Raw genomic sequence first — 21,746 nt, forward strand, 5'->3', positions numbered from 1 at the left:
GATTTAAAACAACTGTTTGTCATATTATGGCAGAGTTTATGCCATGCTTTGAATGGACAAAAGTGCTTGAATTTACAGAGATGGCTACTTGCATCTCCTTACAGTGCCTGTGACTCTCTCTTTATGACTAATTTGAGGCACTGAAAAATGTCATAAATATTCTGTGATCTGTGATCGCTACTATGTGTTACAATCAGGCGTGTTAAGTCAGTATTAATATTATAAATGAAAGCCCAAACTGGAACACTTGTGTAAAGTGTGAATAAAAGCCCCTCATCTCAATGTTATCAGCACCATCTCAAGAGAAAATTAGCGCATGATCTGTGTGTGTGTGTGTGTAAGTGTGTGGGAGGAGGGTGAGAGAATGGAAATTTGCTATCAGGGGAGGAAAATATATCTTGACACACAAACCCATGCACACACACACACTGAGCATGTGGAAATACTCTAGAACATCAGAGGCTGAGAGATGCACAGCGCCTTTCTGTTGCTTACTGAGTGTAAGAGTGAATCAGAAAGTCAAAGGGAAGTTAAACAGTGTCTTTAATGATCAAAAACGTGTGGTGAGTTTATAGTCTACACGGGCACATGAATCACTTACTCTAGACCTCACACAAATGCACTACTAATACACTGCGTTTGATTGAGTTTAGGATACATTTAATTGTAAAAAAAGGAAAATTAGCTTTTAGGGATTAGTTGCAGCAACATCCTCACTGCAACAGATGTCTTTAAATTAGTCTTTTGACATATTTTCATGGACAAATATTTCAAAACCCTTACATTTTACCTCAAAAACACTGCTCAAGATATTAAGACTATACAATTATCAAGGTTAAAAATGTTTCTTTGCTTGCTGTCTTATAAATTTATTTTAATTATTATAAAAAAAAAAAAAAAATTAGACTTTATTTCAATTTACTGATTTTATTTTGATTATATGTTCATTTAACTATTTTATTATTATTGGAATTGGAATTATTATTGGAATTATTTAATAAATAAATACAGTGAAATCACTAAACAGTAATTGTTGCTCCAATCTGTAACTTAAATTTAACTAAGGATTTTTATGATTTTTCCACTGGAAATTCAGACAAAAATGCTCATTAAGAATAGTTGTTTTGTCATCTGAAGTGTAATTACAAATTTAATTTGAGATTTTATTTGTCTGCAGTTGATAAAACCATCTGGCAAATTTTACAAAAACATATTTGAGCACCCGAGTCACAATTTCAAAGCCAGTGTCATTTACAATCAAATGCTGTGCCAGTTTTTCTCAGAACTAACTTCCCATTTCTAAGCCCTTTTTTTGCAATGATTTTCAACCATCTGATCTTTTTGTGAAATACTTTCCATGAAAATTGTCACACTTTTTTGTGGTTTGTTATTTTGTTAAGTAATTCAGTGACTTTCAGAGGTTTCTTTTAATGTGTTGCTTCAGTGTCCAAATACTTTCTGGTATCATTGTGCATACGGCATCCCGGCATCCTTCAGGGTGACCTTTTGGACCCCTTTGCTATAATTTAAGTCTTTTGTGAGAATTTGGATGTAGAAAGAACATCTGCTGACATTCGTGCAACACATGGACTATATATAATGTAGATAAATGTCTGCTTTCTCTCACCTCTGTGTATGTGTGCCATAGCCAAAGTGGTCACGTGATGTAAACAAGCGTTCCAGGCCATGAAGAACTCATCTTTGTTTTTCTCCACCTGTTCAAGGGAATAAATAGCATTGAATACAATTTGTTACAATTTACAGTTTCAGGAAAACAGAACAAAAATATTGACGACTCATGTTGCATCACAGGTTTTTGTCCAATCAAATGGTCTCTAGAATGAGAATGTCCCACCTCTGCAGCCGACTAGCAAACCAACATGACCACTGCGTATTAGGCAGAGTGAAAAATAATTATTTCACACTTTCTTTTAAGGTGTCTTTGTTACACGTTGCATGTACTAACTATTATAATAAAAATGAATTATGCATAATTACATGTAAGTAACCCTAAGCCAAACCCAAATCCTAACTCTAACCATATAGTAAGTACATTACCAATTAATATTGCTCAGTACTTATATGTATAATTACACCGTAACAAGGACACCTTAAAATAAAGTGTAAATTTTTCTTCTTTCTTTTTTTTTTTTTACTGTGTATTAAGTATTTGAACACTTCCCTAAAAAGAGAAAAACTCTCTTAGAATTTCGATTATTCATTTATTTTTTAAATGACTAAATTTGTTGCAACTTTTCTCAAAAATTCTTAACTGATTTGTGTGTTGATTTGCAGTAAAACCCCACCAATAATCATTATGTATTTATACCATATAATAGCTTGTTTGCAAACACGTGATTCTGATGACCCACGAAATTCAGATGGAGGGCAGGAAGTGAAAAACAGAATGGATGTCCGTGCTATACTGATCTAGACACTGTAAGAGAAAGGTATAAACAGAAAATCATAACATACGTTGACCTTACGTTATTAACTATCGCTATTGACTTGGTGGATTTAGGCTAAGCAATTGCTTACCTGAACTAACCCAGATTGCAAAAAAACTATTCTGAAAGTGAATGAAAAATATAATACAAATTCATAAATGACAATACTCAAAAAATCCAGCAAATATAGGCAAAACTGTATGTAGCCGTTGGTCCTGTTAGCAGCATTTAAAACAAAACTTTTATCCAAATTCTGAATTGATTATAGTCTAGAAAGCGAGCAAATAGCGCATCCATATAATCACTGAAAAGCTGGCACTCACAGTGTTCCGTTATAATCAATGAAGCTCTCTAAACTGCACAAATATCTTATTTACATTGTGTCTACATGTGACATTTAGCATTGAGTGAATTCTGACTGTCTCACGCTGAATGCATAAAAGTTGGCAGCCCTGTATCTATTTATATATTTCTTTATTAATATCTTAATATATTATTATATCTTATATTAACCATTTGCACACACAAGCATTATCCGACTGGGGTCCTCCTGACTGCAGACGCAGGTTTATAAGCCACTTTTTCCTGCATTTTTGTTTTTGTTGTTGTTGGTTTCTTGCCTTTTCCCCTCTTAGGAACAACAAATTGTCGTACACGATAAAAGCTCATTGTGGTTTTCACTCGGTTTGACCGATTTGAGCATCCATAAACAATGCAAAACATAGCCTCTTTGAGTTTCTGCTAGCAATTCCTATATAGAAAAATCCCCTCCTGCCATCCAGCTGCATTTCACAATGACGTCATGTGCAAACAACCTATTACAGTAAGAGTAGTTAGTTGTTTTTTTATTTTGTTTTTCTTAATTACTGAAATCAATTTTATTTCTGACAAATCACAACTTTCCTTTCCTTTTGAAGTCCCAGTGCTCTGTACGGCCAGTCCTTTGCTGCTCATTTAACAAATGACAATTTACTGCAATAGGACAGTTGAACACGTAATGTCAATTTGTTTGTGCTCAGAGTTATGGATATTGCTAATATAGATTTTCCCCCCTGAGGTTAACAATTTTTTACAAAAAATGCAAACTGTTGCAAATAATGCAGCAACTGGTTTCAGTGTGATTCTTGTAAATGCAAGATCGCCAAATCCTGTAAGGACGTTTGATATGTCTTGTCTAACTCAGGTTAGCGTTTTTTTGCTGAAAACTCGTAATAACACACAAAATGCAAGCTGTTGCAAATAATGGGGACAATAGTTCATTTGCACTAATTCAGAAGACAGAAATCACAAAATCTTCCCATTTTCAAAGGGAATCATTTAACATTTGTTTTTATCAGGGATAGTCTCAGATGTTCTTGCATATAACAAGAGAACTATAAAATGAAAGTGAACAGCATAGTAAAAGGATAATCTTGTTTTTGAAAAACATTTTGGGGAGATGACATCTGATTAACATGCTGATTAGGTCCTTGGCAAGGGCTGGATGTTTGCTGGATAGTTGTTGCTGGATTTGATATATTCATGATAGGGAACATTCACCACGACTCATTTCTACACCCTTGAAAATCAGCCACAAGTGATGTATGACTTTGGAAAAACGTATAGATTTCACTTTTTTAGGTTGGTTAGTTTTGGTTTACTTGCCTTTTCCCTATGAGCAACAAAGAAAAAGTACATGATAAAAGCTCATTATGGTTTTCACTTGGTTTGACCGCATCCATAAACAATGCAAAACATAGCCTCTTTGAGTTTCTGCTAGCAATTCCTATATAGAAAAATCCCCTCCTGAGCTGCATTTCGCAATGAAAGTCATGTGCAAACAACCTATTACAGTAAGAGTAGTTTAGTTGTTTTTTTCTATTTGTTTTTCTTAATTACTGAAATCAATTTTATTTCTGACAAATCACAACTTTCCTTTCCTTTTGAAGTCCCAGTGCTCTGTACGGCCAGTCCTTTGCTGCTCATTTAACAAATGCAATTTACTGCAATAGGACAGTTGAACACGTAATGATCAATTTGTTTGTGCTCAGAGTTATGGATATTGCTAATATAGATTTTCCCCCTGAGGTTAACATTTTTTACAAAAATGCAAACTGTTGCAAATAATGCAGCAACTGGTTCAGTGTGATTCTTGTAAATGCAAGATCGCAAATCCTGTAAGGACTGTTTGATATGTCTCGTCTAACTCAGGTTAGCGTTTTTTGCTGAAAACTCGTAATAAAACAAAAATGCAAGCTGTTGCAAATAATGCGACAACTAGTTCAATTTGCACTAATTCAGAAATGTGAGACCCTTGAGCAAGGCACTGAACCCCAAACTGCTCCCTGAGCGCCACAGCATTGGCTGGCCACTGCTCCGGGTGTGTGTTCACGGTGTGTGTGTGTGTGTGTGTGTGTGTGTGTGTTTGTTCACTACTCACTGCTGTGTGTGTGCACTTGGATTGGATTAATGCAGAGCGCAAATTCCGAGTATGGGTCACCATACTTGGCCACGCGTCACATTCACTTTCAAAAGCTTTGTTTCACCCATCACTGTAGGCTACATGCTTTTTAAAATCATTACAAGCGATGTCAAAATTCTAAAACAAATGGATCTTTTGATGTTTTTGGGGGGTTTTTTTGCTAGTGAATCGCTTGAACTGAATGATCGACGTCAAGAGTTTGAATCAATCGGAATGGTTCCAGCGTAAGTGACTGACTCAATTGAATCGGTTTGCTTGTTCCTCTGCTTTTTTTCACGTCTTCAGCCATGTTTACATGACACTGTCAGCACTACTACTGGCTCAGCTGACTAGTTTTATGACATTAACTAAAATAAGAGAAAAAAGTTTGATGTTGAATAAAATATATATTTTTTCCATTCCAAAGATAATATTTAACACAAATCTGCAAACATATTACGGAGAGGTAACTGTAATGTGGGGTTTGTTTCATGTTCATGTTTTCATGTCTTTTATTTTGGAGTTTAGTCATGGTCCTTGTTTTGTCATGTGATATCCTTGTCTGTGTAATGTTCTGATTGGTTCTTTGGTTTATGTGTCATGTTGTGATTGGTTGTCCTGTTCCTCATTGGTTATTGTCCTGTCATGTGGTTCTCAGTTCTGTTAGCTTGGTTGATTCTTGTCATGTGACCCTTAGTGTTAACTATAAGTAGCCCTCTTGTTGCCATTGTCTCTTGTTGTGTATTGATGTTGTAACCTGCTGTTGGTGAGTTGTGTTTCTGTTCATGGTCAAGTCTGTTCATGCCATGCCAAGACAAGTTTGTTTCAAGTCAAGTCAAGTATTTGTTTATTGCTTAGATTTCACATTGTTAATAAACTGCACTTAGGTTCATCTACTACTCGCCTTCAGTGGACTAATCATAGAGTAACAGGTTTACTGCTAACTAGTTGCTCACTACTGCTAACACTCAAAATACATGTTAGATGTTACATTGAGCATTATGATCGAGTTTGTAGCTTAATTGATTCTATTTGAAAAAGTCTGAGCACTGCAGTTCAGTGACAGTTCAATAGAAATCATCCAGTCTCTCACACCACTGAAGTGATTGTTCAGTTTATCAGTATGTATTGTAATAAATATTAGAGAAATTGATTGTTGGGTCTCACTTTATATTATGTGGCCTCAACTACTATGTACTTACATTTAAATTAATCATTTGGTACAATGCACTTATTGTGTACCTGCTGTACATGGTTTTACATTGTACTGATATTTTTAAAAATACCTGCATGTAATTACATCTGTAATGAATTTTTATAATTACACTGTTGACTCATCCCTTACACCTTAACCCACCCTTAAACCTACCCATACCACTAAACCTGTCCCTAACCTTACTCGTATCCCACCTCAATGGCAGCAAATGTGTTTTGCAATACAATATGAACACAATAAGTACATTGTACTCATTTTTTAATGTGAGTACATAGTAGTTAAGACCACTTCATATAAAGTGGGACCGATTGTTGCATCTGATTATATTAGTCTATAGAGTGATAGTCAATGAAAAGAGAGCAAATGAGAGCAGCAGATGAACAAAACTGCAGAACAACGTAAAGTTAAAGAGAGTAAACTTTATCATTCAGCTGAACTGTGCTCGTATGTCTGAAACACTTCTGCTCTCTTATCAGTTCTTACTCCACACATATCTATTAAACCTGTGCAGTTTTCTAGCACATTTCTTGAAATTCTCAGGTAATATCAATGATATGACCTATTTCAGATGTGTCCAAAATACAACAACATTGGTTACATACACATAAATTAAACTGTTTGATCAAAATTATCACTAGGGACAATTAGCAGACGCTGGATATTGATAGAGACATGTCCCTAGCGTCCCTACTAAATTCTGCGCCCTTGGATCTCTCTTTTTTTTTTAAAGTTATATAAATATATTGTTCCTAAAGTAACATTTGTGGGATGTTGTTATAATTTTATCCTTATGATGGCATTTCTACATGAATGTTTTAAAAAAAGTCTTTTCTCACCTTTAAATAACATTATAATCACAACAAGAAAACTGGATTTCTTAGAATATTAAATCAAAAAAAATTTTTTTTTAAATGTTTTAAACTTTACCGCCATAAATATTCAATCAAAGCATTTCACAGCTACTCACACTTGCCATGGATCTCTTGTCACTTGCTCTGCCTTAAATAAGCAGCAGTAAAACACACAGAGAGGAAACTCTGTTTGTTTTCAGTGAGAACAACTGACCTTAGTGTAAAGTCGACTTGCCAGACTGCGCTGTAACACCCTTTCCCTGTAGCTCACTGCTTTCAGCAGGAACATTAGGTCTCCTACTTTGTCCACGCTGAAGCCAAGAAAGCTAGATAAACAAGGAAACAGCCAAAAGCAATACAGATTAACTCAGTCAAACAAAGAGATACTGTATAAAATCACTGCAATAACAAAAACACATATACAAAAAAAAAATCATATTATATAGACCACACAATAAGAGACAAAAAAAAATATCTCATATTTTAAAATATTATGAATAACAGCACGCAAAAAAAAAATTACACCTATCAAATTTTCCTCTTAGGCAAAATTGCTAAATTGGTGACCTAATTGTGAGAGTAAACACAAGCGATGGTAGACAGGTTTCTCAGGGCTGAACAGTGTGTGTGTGTGTGTGGCTTTTCTGGAATGTGGAGTTGTAGAGGCTGGATTATAGAAGCTGATCTTACACAGAGAAGCCAACAGCCATCTAATGAAGATCATTATGCCCAAAATGTCATGATTGAGCTCAGAACATCATTAAAGATGTGGACATCTATCTATCCATCCATCCATGTCTATCTATCTATCTATCTATAGACCCCTTAATCGCCTACGTCACTGTGACGTCACCGCTCTAGCTGGAGGCAAAACATAAGGAAGAACTCATAGCAGGCGCGCTAAAAGTTTGAGGTTTTGACTTTAAAGTGTCGTCTTGTTGTGTTTTTGGCTGCCAGAATAGAAGGAACAGCACTTTTGGTTCAAAACTAAAATTTCACCGGATCCCGGCCGACATTCCTTCACAGAAATCAAGAAGACAATTGTGGTTGAATGCAATACGGCGTACAGACTAGACAGAGACGATCATAAATAATGCTCGTGTTTGCTGTGCACACTTCATATTAGGTAAAATAATCTATGCATATGTACTGGTGTGTTGGTTTTATCTAGTACAAATCAGCAAGTTTATGTTTTATAGGTGAAAAGCCGCCAACCTTCAGCGCACTAGCTAGCTTAAATGTTAAACAAACATACAGCGATAGATGTGTGTGCCATCCTTTGAATGGTCTCTTAAAATAATCCACATTGCTAATCATAGTTAGCCCAGCGATAGGTTACATTAGACAATAAGCCTTGACAAAATTCCCCAAACCACCCGAAAGTAATTCATATGTTGTCTAGGAAATATCCAAAACCTGGTTAAAATGTTTCCAATGAGAACAAGATACAAGAACTACACCAGGCTTAGCTAAAAATAAATAAATAAATAAATTAGGCTACTGTAATGTTATCCACTTGTCATTATATTTTGGTCAGATAACCAGTTTGGTCAGTGAACTGATTGATCAACTGAATTAATTTATAAATGTATGCTAACTCCCACTTTTTTATTATTATTTTTTTTTGTCACGGTCCCGCAGAGTCAGTGACTGTACATATTCGGACAGTTCCGAACCTTCTTCTGCATCCATGTTTAATAAATCCCTCCTAAAACGTGCTAGTTTACGCTTGTCTACATTGCGTCCGCGCCTCTTTTCGCCTCCAGCTAAGCCCCGCCCACCCGGAGACGTTGCAATGTTTACAAACTTTTAAGGGGTCTATAGGTTACTAATAATAATACTTTGTCCCACAATAATTTCATAGCGCATCACCGCATAACTGACACGCTGTGAGGATAATAAAAGATTAGGCTATTGGCTTACTCCTCATTAAAAATGTTTTTAAAAAGATATTTTAAAACAGGTCTATTATTTCTTTTTACAATGAATTATAGGCCTGTAATTAAAATTATTAACACTGCAGTCATCAATGAAAATTAAGAGCAGCTTTATTTCAAGCACCGACTTTTTTAAAAACAACCTGTTTAACTCAAAATACATTTCTCTCTCTCTTTTTTCCCTTGACTATGTATGGGCCACAAGATAGTATTTAGGAATAATTCAAGCATAAATCAGCATATGTTGAAGTAGATTTGTCTATTGTTATCTCTGAAAGAATATGCGCCGTTAATGCAGCGTCAGATGCCGAAAGCGCTGTTAGTTTGTACTTTTTTTTACTTTCACTTTGTATAATTAACTATGGTTAAAATGTTCACTGGCATAACTCTTGAGCAAAGTTTACACGTTGCTTAATATCAGCCTTCATGGTTTAAAACAGAAATATTTCCAATATTGATCACAGGAAGCAGTATCTGCTGATAAGATCTCCGATAGTGATCTTTTTGAAGCCTTTTTTCAGTGATGCTTCAGTCAGGATTTTTACAGACATTCATTCAGTTCACTTTTAGGTGACTCTTGTTTTTTTTTTTTTGAACGGTGTTTTAGACATCTTTTCAAAAATATATAATTATCTCACCTAATGTTTGATCTTGCAGTTTTTACAATGTGGCAACTGCTGCACATTAGCTTACACAGAGCATAAGCCTGGTTTGCTGAGCTGTATGTGAGGTGGCCTTATGTGTGCGCGCTTTGAGCGTGCACGAGAGCACCGAGAGTGCACAAGTGCTGAATGGTTAAACACAAGCAAGACTTAAAAAGAAATGCAAATTATAAACTTTAGTGATGATGCAAACTTCCCAAAGCGATTATCGGCGATTATCAGAGCACCCCTACCATCTATCTATCTATCCTCTTACCTGGTTCTAAGGCTGTCTGACACTGAGCTGGTCCAGTTTCTAATCAGTCCCATAACCAAGTTGTTCCCCATCAGTTTGGTGTACTGGGTCAGCAGCTCCCGTACCACCACCTGCAAAACAACACAACACTCAGGTGTTTGTAGATGATACAACAGTCATAGGCTTGATCATGAACAATGATGAGTATGCATACAGGAACAAAGTACAAAATGTGACAGCCTGGAGCTCCAACAATAGTCTCATCGTTAACACCAAGAAGACAAAAGAGATCCAAAAGAGATTTTTAAAGAGTCCCCTTTTAATTGGAGTGGCTGTAGAGAGAGTCCCCGGTTTTAAATTCTTGGGGTTGAACATTACAGAGGGTTTTTCTTGGACTACACACACCTCCACTGTCATTGGAAAAGCACATCAATGTGTCTATTTTCTAAGAAGATTAAAGAAACTAAGATTGCCTCAGAAACTTCTTTTGAACTTTTATTGGTGTGCAATGAGTGTACTAAAATATTGCATCACATCCTGACACGGTAGAGGCACAAGAGAGGCGCTCTGAAAATAAGCACTCTGAAACATGTTATGAAAATGGCACAAAATATCATTGGTATACAGTTACCATCAGTTGAGGATATTTATTTGTCCAAAATCCCACTCGCCCTGCACACACACCTCTTTTGATATCCTCCCCTCTGGTAGAAGATACAGAATTATTTACTCTTATACTACATGCTGAAAAATAGCTTTTTTGCTAGAGCTGTACAACTACTGAACACTTCCTGATTCGGGGTATCTGCAGGATTTTGAAAATCAAATTTAAGGCTTTTTAAGAACATTTTTAAGACCTGCACAAATAAATGTAACACTGTATGAGCGGGTTAGGGCACTGTCTGTCTATGGTAACATATTAAACCATAAAATGACTGTTAAAAACATGATTTACAGTTCACTGCTTAAAAATATGTGTTGATTTTCGCATTGATCTGAACAAAATATGCAGACGGGCTGATTGAAAATGCAAATGTATTCTCTTCAAGTAGTTGTCACTTTTGGAGCAGCAGAAATATAGCGGTTTCCCCAGTAACGGCTGTATGCAAAGCAGCATTGCGCTCATACTTTATCAGGCATTACAAGTATGATGAAATTAAAATGCCATTGATACTTTTCTCAAGGCAGTTGTTTCCCTTTAGAGATACATTTATATAAAAACAACCTGGCAGCGCTCATATTTATTCAATGAAAACGTTGTTGTACCATTTAAGGAATTTTATTTTATTTTATTAACTGAAATTTTGTACAAAACTTTTGTTTACTTCACAGAGAGTAAATTACACATTGTGGAAACCCAGCAGTACAATAACCATAAAATCTCTTTGTCTACTTTACGAGAGTAAATGACACATTGTGCCCTACTATGTACAACTGCATACTGTAAGACAATCTTCTCAATGTAACTGAACTGGACACACTCTTTCAGGGTGCAGCCAACAGTGTGCTGGTCATGTGTATGAAATTTGGAGCTAAATGCTAATTTCCCTCATGACAGGTGATGCTAAAATCTCTTAATAAGTTCATTAGACTGATGTCCTACAAAAAAGTCCCCAAAAACCAATCTGAGAACGGGAATGAGGAAGAGAAGTAAAGCAGCTGGCGGAGCCTCTCACAGTTCTTGTGACTTTAGTTTAATGTTTGGTCCCACAATCCCAGCACCCTCTAACATCACACAACACAACATTACCCACTGCATAATCTAAACCCTAAACCAAATCACCAAATAAGAGCCCACACAAATATAGCAAACTTGTTGAAGTATGCTTTAAAACAGCAAAACTGCAGCTTTACGATAAAAAAAATTAATAGTAAAATGAAAAACTACACATTTTACATTTAGTTATATGTTCTCTATGATTCAAAGAGATAATATCATGAGATGTTTATTTGATTTGTGACATAAAAATAGTTTGGTGTACTATGAAAAACTACTGTAGTGTTCAGAACTCCAGACACGCAAGCCAGAAGGAGTTCACCCAAAATCAAAATCTGTCGTCCAAGATGTAGATGAGTTTGTTTCTTCAGGGCAACAGATTTGGAGAAATGTAGCATTGCATCAGTGTCTCAGCAATGGATCCTCTGCTGTGAATGGGTGCCGTCAGAATGAGAGTCCTAACAGCTGATAAAAACATCACAATAATCCACAAGTAATCCACACCACTCCAGTCCATCAGTCAGTGTCTAAAGAAGTGAAAAGCTGTGTGTTTATAAGAAACAAATCTATCATCAAGACATTTTTAACATTAAACCGTTGCTTCCAGCTACAATACGAGTCCTCTATCCATAATATTGCTCTCTCCAGTAAAAAAGTAGTTTTGTCTAAATCATGAGAGAAATCAGCACAGATCAAAGACCACTTACAAATGGAAACAGCTCTAAACAAATATGTGTGTGATTTTTATGTGAGAGACAACAGGTGATGGACTTTTTCACTGGAGGAAGCTATTATCAATTATGGACTTACAGTAACTTTGGACAGAACCAACGACTCAATTCAAAAAAACACAACTATTCACTTCACTATAAAAAAAACAAAGCACTTCACTTCACAAGACAATACTTGTGGAGTATTGTGATGTTTTAATATTGTGATGTTTTTATCAGCTGTTTGGACTCTCATTCTGACGGCACCCATTCACTGCAGAGGATCCATTGATGAGCAAGTGATGCAATGCTACATTTCTCCAGATCTGTGGAAGAAACAAACTAATCTAAATTTTTGAATGACGCCCACTTTTACACATGAGTGATGGCTACTGGATGATCAGAAACTTGGCAACACATATTAGGCACTTTTATTCCTAAACAACAGCTGTTACTGGCTGTTTTTCTTTTTTTTATAGAGTTTTAGAATGTCATGAGACTTTTTTTATAGACGTTGGAAAGGAGTGGTTCAAGTCAAAAGTCATCCATTTACTCACCCTAATGTTGTTTCAAACCTTCTGGAACTCAGCAAAGTGATTTCAGCAGAATGTCATGAGACGTGAGAACCAATAACCTTTAACTTCACTGACATCAAATTTAGTGTGTACAAACATAACTGAGATTTGAGCGCAGAAGGGAAGATTCTGTAAATCCTGAATGACTTCAGTTTTACTCAGTAGCACATGAGTCATATGAACTAGTTTATGGAACTTTTTTGCCCTTTTTTGTAGCACGTGAGGGTGATTCATGATGATGAATTTTCAGAAGAAAAAAAAATTGTGAAAGAAATGCTTTTATTCATCAAGGGTACATTAAATTGATCAAAAGTGACACTAAAGACGTTTATAATGCTACAAAATATTTCTATTTCAAATAAATAATGTTCTTTTGAACTTTCTATTCATCAAATGATCCTGAAAAAAAATCTATGTTTCCTCAAAAATATGAAACTGTTTTCAATATTGATAACAATCAGAAATGTTTCTTGAGCAGCAAATCAGCATATTAGAATGATTTCTGAAGGATCATGTGACGCTGAAGAAAATTCAGCTTTACATCACAGGAATAAATTACATTTAAAAATATATTCAAACAGAAGAGTGATATTTTAAATTGTAATAACATTTCACATTTTTTACTGTATTTTTGATCAAATAAATGCAGCCCTGATAAGCATAAAGAGATCTTTCAAAAACATTTAAAAAAAAATCTTAATCAACCCCAAACTTTTGAACAGCAGTGTACAGTATATGCACACAAATATAAACTACAATAATGCAAAAACTCATTTACTAAGCTCAAGTTTTAGAAAAAAAACTGAAAATATTAATCTGCACAGACAGCATTTCTTAAAGAGTTTAAATTCTGATCGCACCATTAAATGTTACAATACCGAATTTAGACAGATATTTTGTAATTGTAATATTTCATGATATTAAAAAATTCTCTCCAGTATTCCGAACCAGCGGGACAAATGTACATGTTTAAGAAATGATAATTAATACTAAAATTCTCAACTGCAATTGTGAATATTGTCCTTCTCAATGGTTTAGATCCTCTAGTGTTGACCACACCATCGGTCTGTTTCCAAGGATTCAACTGCATGACTTTATTTTGGTACTGAAGGGCATAATCTAATTTCAGCAGAAAATACATGTCTTTAGGCTTCGGCAAGCTGTGAATGCAGACGTTGTGTTTGAGTCTCTATGCATGTTATGTGTGCATGTGTGTCGTCTTACATGCCGAATCGATGTGGAGCAAATCAGTACCAGCACAAAATGAATCACAGCAGTCCTCTAATAACCAGCCCCTATGCTAGAGACACATTAATGCTGATTAAATTGTGTGCAATTGCATCAAAATGACCCCCTTTATGCTAATGCCTTCATAATCCACTTAATTCAATTTAGTTTGTGAGACACGGTTTATATTTTTAAAAGAATTGCCGCTTGTCTAGTTTCCCCTCCAAGCGGTCATCGTGTAGATATCTCTGTGTTTTCTGTTTACACTGTCTTGTTTGTCTGAACGTGGGTATTTGAATGTGATATTGGTCTATATTAAGGGAATAGCTCTAAAATAAGTAGGAAAACAAATAACAACCTTAAGGAAAAAGAGGCTAATAAACATGACCCTTGTGACCAAGCATTCTTCCCTCTCAATACTTGCTGGCCAGTTTTTCGTGTGCATTTGTTGTGTGGTGTCATCTAGCTAAAGAAGTATTTATGAATACCTGAAGCATGACCATGTTGTCGCCCTCAAATGTGACAAAGACGTCGGAGTCACACTTCAGAGACGGTATACGGTTTTCCATCATATAGCCCTGGAAGGAAAATCAATCACAGTTTCTATTTAAAAGCGAAATAAAGCAAATCAAAATACACATTTGCCATACATACTGTATATGGAGATCGCTGAAAGGAATAGTTTACCCAAAAATGAAGATTTGCTGAAAATGTAACATGCAGAGGAGTTTGTTTCTTCATCAGATTTAGAGAAATTAAGCATTACATCACTTGCTTACCAATGGATCCTCTGGAGTGAATGGGTGCCGTCAGAATGAGACTCCAAACAGCTATTAAAAACATCACAATAATCCACTCCAGTCTCTTCCCATGAAGAAACAAACTCATCAACATCTTGGATGGCCTGAGGATGTGTACATTTTCAGCAAATTTTCATGTCAACTATTCCTTTAAAAAAAAAAAATCACCCACTTAAAATTTGATATAATTATTGGAACAAAGTTTACACTGTTAAACACTTTATCTGACCACTTTCAATGTACCGACTCAAACTCACACAGCATAAAATTGAATAGAAATTACATGTTTTGTTGTGACCAATTCATTTCTCCAATATTTGCCCACTTGCATCAATTGATTTTGTTTAGAGCTATTAACGTTGGTGAAGTAGAGCAAAAACAGACAATACAATCTTGTTTATTAAACTGTTATGTACAGTAAACTCAATATCAGTCATGTTAATATTTGGGAAAAACGGCACTCTTGTTCATGTGATATTGCTTGACTATATCACACGTTAAACAAGTTCTCATGCCGAGGCCTTTTTTCGCCTATATATTGAATTTGAATTAATTTTGGTGGTATTTTCGCCCCTGCTAATTAAGTTGATGGGAATAAAGAAAATGTGAGATGTGCAAAACTCGCCGCAGTGATGCTAGAATGATTGGCAGGATGTTGGTACATGGTTTCTAATGTGTTCAGAGCCATTTCTAGCACATTAACATATGGTTGCTAGAGTGTTGTTAGGTGGTTGCTTACAGCTCCAACTGGTCAATAATCAGCTGCAAGGTAAAAAATTTTAAAGTTTGGGGCTTGAGCTACAGTAATAATAATACTTGTTTGTGTGTGATAATACATGAGAGAGTTGTTTATTTAAAAGATATCTTAACACAAGCTATTTTCTTAGAATGTGTTTTGTTTTGTGTGAGATCAAAAATATTTAATGTCAGATGTGTGAAAGTAAAAATGTACATCAGCCCTGTGGTTTCACGCATTTTAAACATACACATGCTGTTCACACCACACTCACTATAAACCAACAAAAAGCACAGCCTATTAATAAGATTACACCACTGATATTTACATTTATAATTTTAACAAACAATAATTTATATGAAAACATTTCAAGCTGTTGATCATTTTTGTCACTTTTTGTCTTTAATATGAAAAAAAAAATCATATAGAAGAAGAAGAAAAAGAAGAAGCAGCCAAATCCCAGTTAGAATTGTATTAGATTATAGTATGTAAAACATGTCAGTGCCAACACTGTCCACAAAAACATCAATGCATGTTATTTTTTGACAGTTCAGGATGTTTGTATTTGACATATGTGTGTTTAAGTGCAAAGATGCACGCGCACTCACCATGCCGCCAGTACACTCACGGCAGTCTTGCAAACATGCAACGTTCTCCCATGTGCTGTAGGCTTTGAGTCCTGCGACGAGAGCTTGCAGAGCTCGATTGCTTTGAAGGTCCTGACCCTGACACAAAGCATCATCCATCAAACCTGCAGCGTATCTGAGAGCAAACACAGGAACATACAGTACGGACAATGCACATACAATACAAACACATCAAACCCTAACCTAATAAAGGATTGTTACTTTGTATAAATATATATATGACCTTGGTGTTGCTAGCATCATGCTGTAGTGTTTGAGCTACAGGAATGTTGCCCAAAAAAATCTAAATAGTCTTTCAGACTTTCTGTTTTGTACAAAACAGACTTAATATTTGACAACAAACATTCATTCTCTTTGACGTTCCAATAAAGCGCAAATGTGTCAGATAAATAATGATGAAATCGTCAGTGGTTTCTCAGAAGGGGGCATCTGAACTCCTCTTATCCTTTGATTCTCCTCCTGTGGTATTTCTCAGAATGTGCCACTGACCTGAATTACACAAACACAGAGACCTCCAGTGGAGAGCAATAAAAATGCTCTTTGTGCTGCTACTTTGTGTCCTTAAAGGACAATATAAATGTAATGTAATGTAAAACTTTGACCATTTATAAAAAATAAGCAAAAATGCTTGCTCATCCAAAGCTATTGTATGGCTTAAAAAGACTTACAGTGTTTGTATGTGCTTTTTTAAACTGTTTATTTCACAATTAAAATGTATAATTTTGTATTTTTTTTTTTGCAAATTAAAAATACAATGGACCCTTTTCACATTTCTGGGGTTGTCAGAAGAGGAAGTCGTCATAGTCAGTAAACTTCTACAGCAGTGAATGGGAGATGACATCAGATATAATTTTTGTATTCTCATTTGCTCCAAAAGCAAAAGAAAAAAAATCCATGATAGCATTTCCATGACTTTCCAAAATAGGGAACAAATCTAGAGGGATTGATTACAGAAATCAGAAGTCAAAAGATGTCAAATATTCACTTCCTCGGTCATTGTATTAGAAACACTTGAAATATGAAAACTTTCCTAGATTTGCAATGCTGATAATTATGGAATTATGTTTGATCACAGGGTAAACTAAAATGTATTTTTGCAACATAGAATAACATTTGATTCAATCAAAAGAATCTATTAATTTTATGTTTTATTTTATTTTTTTATTTTGCAGCATTCCTGTAGCTCGAACAGTACGGCATGACGCTAACAACACCAAGGTCACAGGTTCGATTCCCAGGGAATGCATGAACTGGATACCTTGAATGCATTGTAAGTCACTTAGGATAAAAGCATCTGGCAAATGCATGTATGTAAATTTATTTTGTTTTTTTTAGCTTCAGTAAAAAAAATTGAACACAACAGCACTGCTAACATTTTTGGCTTTTTAAAATCAAATTAAACACCTTGTGTCTTTTTTCATATGCAAAAGCATCTGCTAAATTAACCCCAGGAATACTAATAGTTACTAATAGTTTTCGCCATACTTCTAATAACTCACTAATAACTAAAAGAACTCAACACACGTCCCCAGTTGATTGAATACATTAAGAATTGCAAAAAAAAAAAGAAAAGAAAAAAACGATTTATAAGTTTTCTGAGATATTATGTTAAAATATGCAACTGAGGCATACTCTAATTAAATATGCACTAATTTGCATAAAATTAAAGAATAGAATACTGGATAAAACCAGATTCAAAATGGTTGTTTTCAAAGCTTATTAGAGTCAAAGCTTTGCTTATACATTGGGGATTTTGGATATCTATTTTTATTGGTCCATAAATCAGAATATATTTTCAACATCCAAAAAAGTAGAAGAAAAAAAAAAATATATATATATACATTATTATTATTACATATACATACATACATATATATATATATATAAATATATATATATATATATATATATATATATATATATACACAAACCCGATTCCAAAAAAGTTGGGGGACACTGTACAAATTGTGAATAAAAACAGAATGCAATGATGTGGAAGTTTCAAATTTCAATATTTTATTCAGAATACAACATAGATATAACAAATGTTTAAACTGATTTATCATTTTAAGGGAAAAATAAGTTGATTATAAATTTCATGGCATCAACACATCTCAAAAAACTTGGGATAAGGCCATGTTTACCACTGTGTGGCATCCCCTCTTCTTTTTATAACAGTCTGCAAACGTCTGGGGACTGAGGAGACCAAGTTGCTCAAGTTTAGGAATAGGATTGTTGTCCCATTCTTGTCTAATACAGGCTTCTAGTTGCTCAACTGTCTTAGGTCTTCTTTGTCGCATCTTCCTCTTTATGATGTCCCAAATGTTTTCTATGGGTGAAAGATCTTGACTGCAGGCTGGCAATATAAGTACCAGGATCCTTCTTCTACACAGCCCATGATGTTGTAATTGATGCAGTATGTGGTCTGGCATTGTCATGTTGGAAAATGCAAGGTCTTCCCTGAAAGAGACGACGTCTGGATGGGAGCATATGTTGTTCTAGAACTTGGATATACCTTTCAGCATTGATGGTGCCTTCCAGATGTGTAAGCTGCCCATACCACACGCAATCATGCAACCCCATACCATCAGAGATGCAGGCTTCTGAACTGAGCGCTGATAACAACTTGGGTTGTCCTTGTCCTCTTTAGTCCGGATGACATGGCGTCCCAGTTTTCCAAAAAGAAACTTTCAAATTGTAATTCGTCTGACCACAGAACAGTTTTTTCCACTTTGCCACAGTCCATTTTAAATGAGCCTTGGCCCAGAGAAAACGCCTGCGCTTCTGGATCATGTTAAGATATGGCTTCTTTTTTGACCTATAGAGTTTTAGCCGGCAACAGCGAATGGCACGGTGGATTGTGTTCATCGATAATGTTTTTCTGGAAGTATTCCTGAGCCCATTGTTGTGATTTCCATTACAGTAGCATTCCTGGATGTGATGCAGTGTCGTCTAAGGGCCCGAAGATCACGGGCATCCGGTATGCTTTTCTGGCCTTGACCCTTACGCACAGAGATTGTTCCAGATTCTCTGAATCTTTGGATGATATTATGCGCTGTAGATGATGATAACTTCAAACTCTTTGCAATTTTTTCTCTGAGAAACTCCTTTCTGATATTGCTCGCCACTATTTTTTCGCCGCAGCATTGGGGGAATTGGTGATCCTCTGCCCATCTTGACTTCTGAGAGACACTGCCACTCTGAGAGGCTCTTTTTATACCCAATCATGTTGCCAATTGACCTAATAAGTTGCAAATTGGTCCTCCAGCTGTTCCTTATATGTACATTTAACTTTTCCGGCCTCTTATTGCTACCTGTCCCAACTTTTTTGGAATGTGTAGCTCTCATGAAATCCAAAATGAGCCAATATTTGGCATGACATTTCAAAATGTCTCACTTTAAACATTTGATATGTTATCTATATTCTATTGTGAATAAAATATAAGTTTATGAGATTTGTAAATTATTCCATTCCTTTTTTACTCACAATTTGTACAGTGTCCCAACTTTTTTGGAATCAGGTTTGTGTATATATATCCATGTATGTGCTGATGAAGTGGAGAAAAAAACTAGAAAAACTGGCCATTAAAGGGATTGTTCATCCAAAAGTGAAAATTCTGTCATTAATCACTCACCCTCATGTTGTTCCAAACCCGTAAGACCTTCTTCAGTGTTCATCTTCGGAACACAAATTAAGATATTTTTGATGAAATCCGAGAGCTTTCTGACCTTGCATAGACAGCAACTCAAATGACATGTTAAAGGGCCAGAAAGATAGTAAGGACAATGTTAAAATAGTCCGTCAGTGGTTCAACCGTAATGTTATGAATCTACTACCTACTAGAATACTTTTTGTGCACAGTGAAAACAAAAAATAACGACTTTATTCAACAATTCTTCTCGGCTGAACCTCTGATGCCACATGGACATTTTAATGATCTTTCTGGGCATTTAATGTGTTAGTTCCATGCTTTCTATGCCGGGTCAGAAAGCTCTCGGATTGCATCAAAAATATTTTAATTTGTGTTCTTGTACTCACACCCTCATTATCTTAATATATTTTCATTTTTGGGTGAACTACCGGTTTAAAGAGATGCATTATATAACTAAAATCTACAGATGCAAATAGATAAAGTGCAATAAAAATAAACACTTAAAAGTGTATTTTTTATGTTTTCTTTCCACTAGTCTGAAACAACACATAATGACAACCCAAATAGCCAAAAATCTCAAAACTGACCAGCGCATGAAAACAATGTTTTTGCCTGTAGTGTCTTGTCTTTACATATAAAAAGACCCTATTCAATGGGATGTGACCATGAACAGAAAGTGGATTTACCTGGTGGTGAAGATGAGCGCGAGGGCAGCAGCCAGGTGTGGCATCAGTCTCAGGTACTGTGTTTGGTGCTCGATGATCTTCACCTCATCCTGATCCTTCGGACCAAACTGTCTGCGACTGCAAAGAACATTTAGATGTTGAAACTCATTCAAAATGTCACTGCACACTCAGAAACCTCTGTCATTGTCAGATAATCACATACAAACCCAAACAGACACAGCAGGGTCACACCAAAGGGTCAGACGTCCCACAACACACCTGGATGTCGACAAACCGGAGAAATAAACCAATAACCTTCCAGGTAACCCTCTTTTCTAACCGCAGTGCATGCATTAGTGTGTGCGGAGGAAGACTTATTGTGGTGGACGTTTGGTCTTGAGTCTGTAAGTGTTTGTGTCTTTCTGCTGTACTAAAGTCGAGCTTTGTACACCTGTGACTCTTGAACTACCACAAACTGTATCTCTACATCTAACATCTGCAGGTGGCTTCCCCACAGAGCAGACGAGATGGGAGCATGTGTGTGTGTGTGCACGCATATGTGTGGTTTTAAAGGTGAGAAGCCCACACAGAAATCCTATTGTAACATGCCTCATCTAAAGTTGAGTGTCTTCAGTGTTGATTCAATTTAGTTCACTAATGGTGCAAAGTTCATTAAATTATTAATAATTGGACTATAAGCAGAAGACAACAGTGTCATTATTTAGCTCAATGTTGATTCAGTTCAGTTCAATAAGTGTCGATGTTGCAGAGTTTGTCACCTATTGTTATTTATTCTGCAACCAAATATCCAAAAGTAAAATTGAAACTGAAATAAAAAAATAAATTAAAGCTATATAAAATATTAAAAAAGGATACAAATGTCTAAAATGACTAAAAATAAAATAAATAATTAATTAAATCTTTATAAAACTATATAAATAAAAAAAACTAAATGTAATAAAAATGACTAAATAAAAGCTAATATGCAATAATTAGAAAAACCTAATAAAATGACAAAAGCACAACAAAATTACTAAAACCAAAAATGAAAACATAAGAAAATATAAAAATATGAAATACTGCTATTTGTTAGCATGAACAAATAGATGCACAACTTCAGTGACTTCAGTAGAGTTGCTACTGAGATAAAACGAGTTACATACAGCTGTTCATGTGATTTCAACATGACAACCTTCATGAGAAAGGACTGTTTTTATCTGAGAGTCCT

General features: G+C 35.4%; 1 protein-coding gene across 1 annotated transcript in view; it reads right to left on the reverse strand.

Moving 5' to 3' along the window:
• The window catches only part of acoxl (acyl-CoA oxidase-like), a 31,637-nt gene that overhangs the window by 1,009 nt on the left and 8,882 nt on the right, over positions 1-21,746 (reverse strand). The window contains exons 11-16 of the mRNA XM_042769511.1: positions 20,540-20,656; positions 16,162-16,315; positions 14,506-14,595; positions 9,810-9,919; positions 7,169-7,280; positions 1,628-1,715 (exon numbers count right to left, since the gene is read on the reverse strand). Of these exons, the coding sequence (XP_042625445.1) occupies positions 1,628-1,715; positions 7,169-7,280; positions 9,810-9,919; positions 14,506-14,595; positions 16,162-16,315; positions 20,540-20,656 (671 nt within the window). The remainder of the gene's footprint in view (positions 1-1,627; positions 1,716-7,168; positions 7,281-9,809; positions 9,920-14,505; positions 14,596-16,161; positions 16,316-20,539; positions 20,657-21,746) is intronic.

Source organism: Cyprinus carpio, chromosome A13 (assembly GCF_018340385.1).
Source record: "Cyprinus carpio isolate SPL01 chromosome A13, ASM1834038v1, whole genome shotgun sequence".
Lineage (NCBI taxonomy): Eukaryota > Metazoa > Chordata > Actinopteri > Cypriniformes > Cyprinidae > Cyprinus > Cyprinus carpio.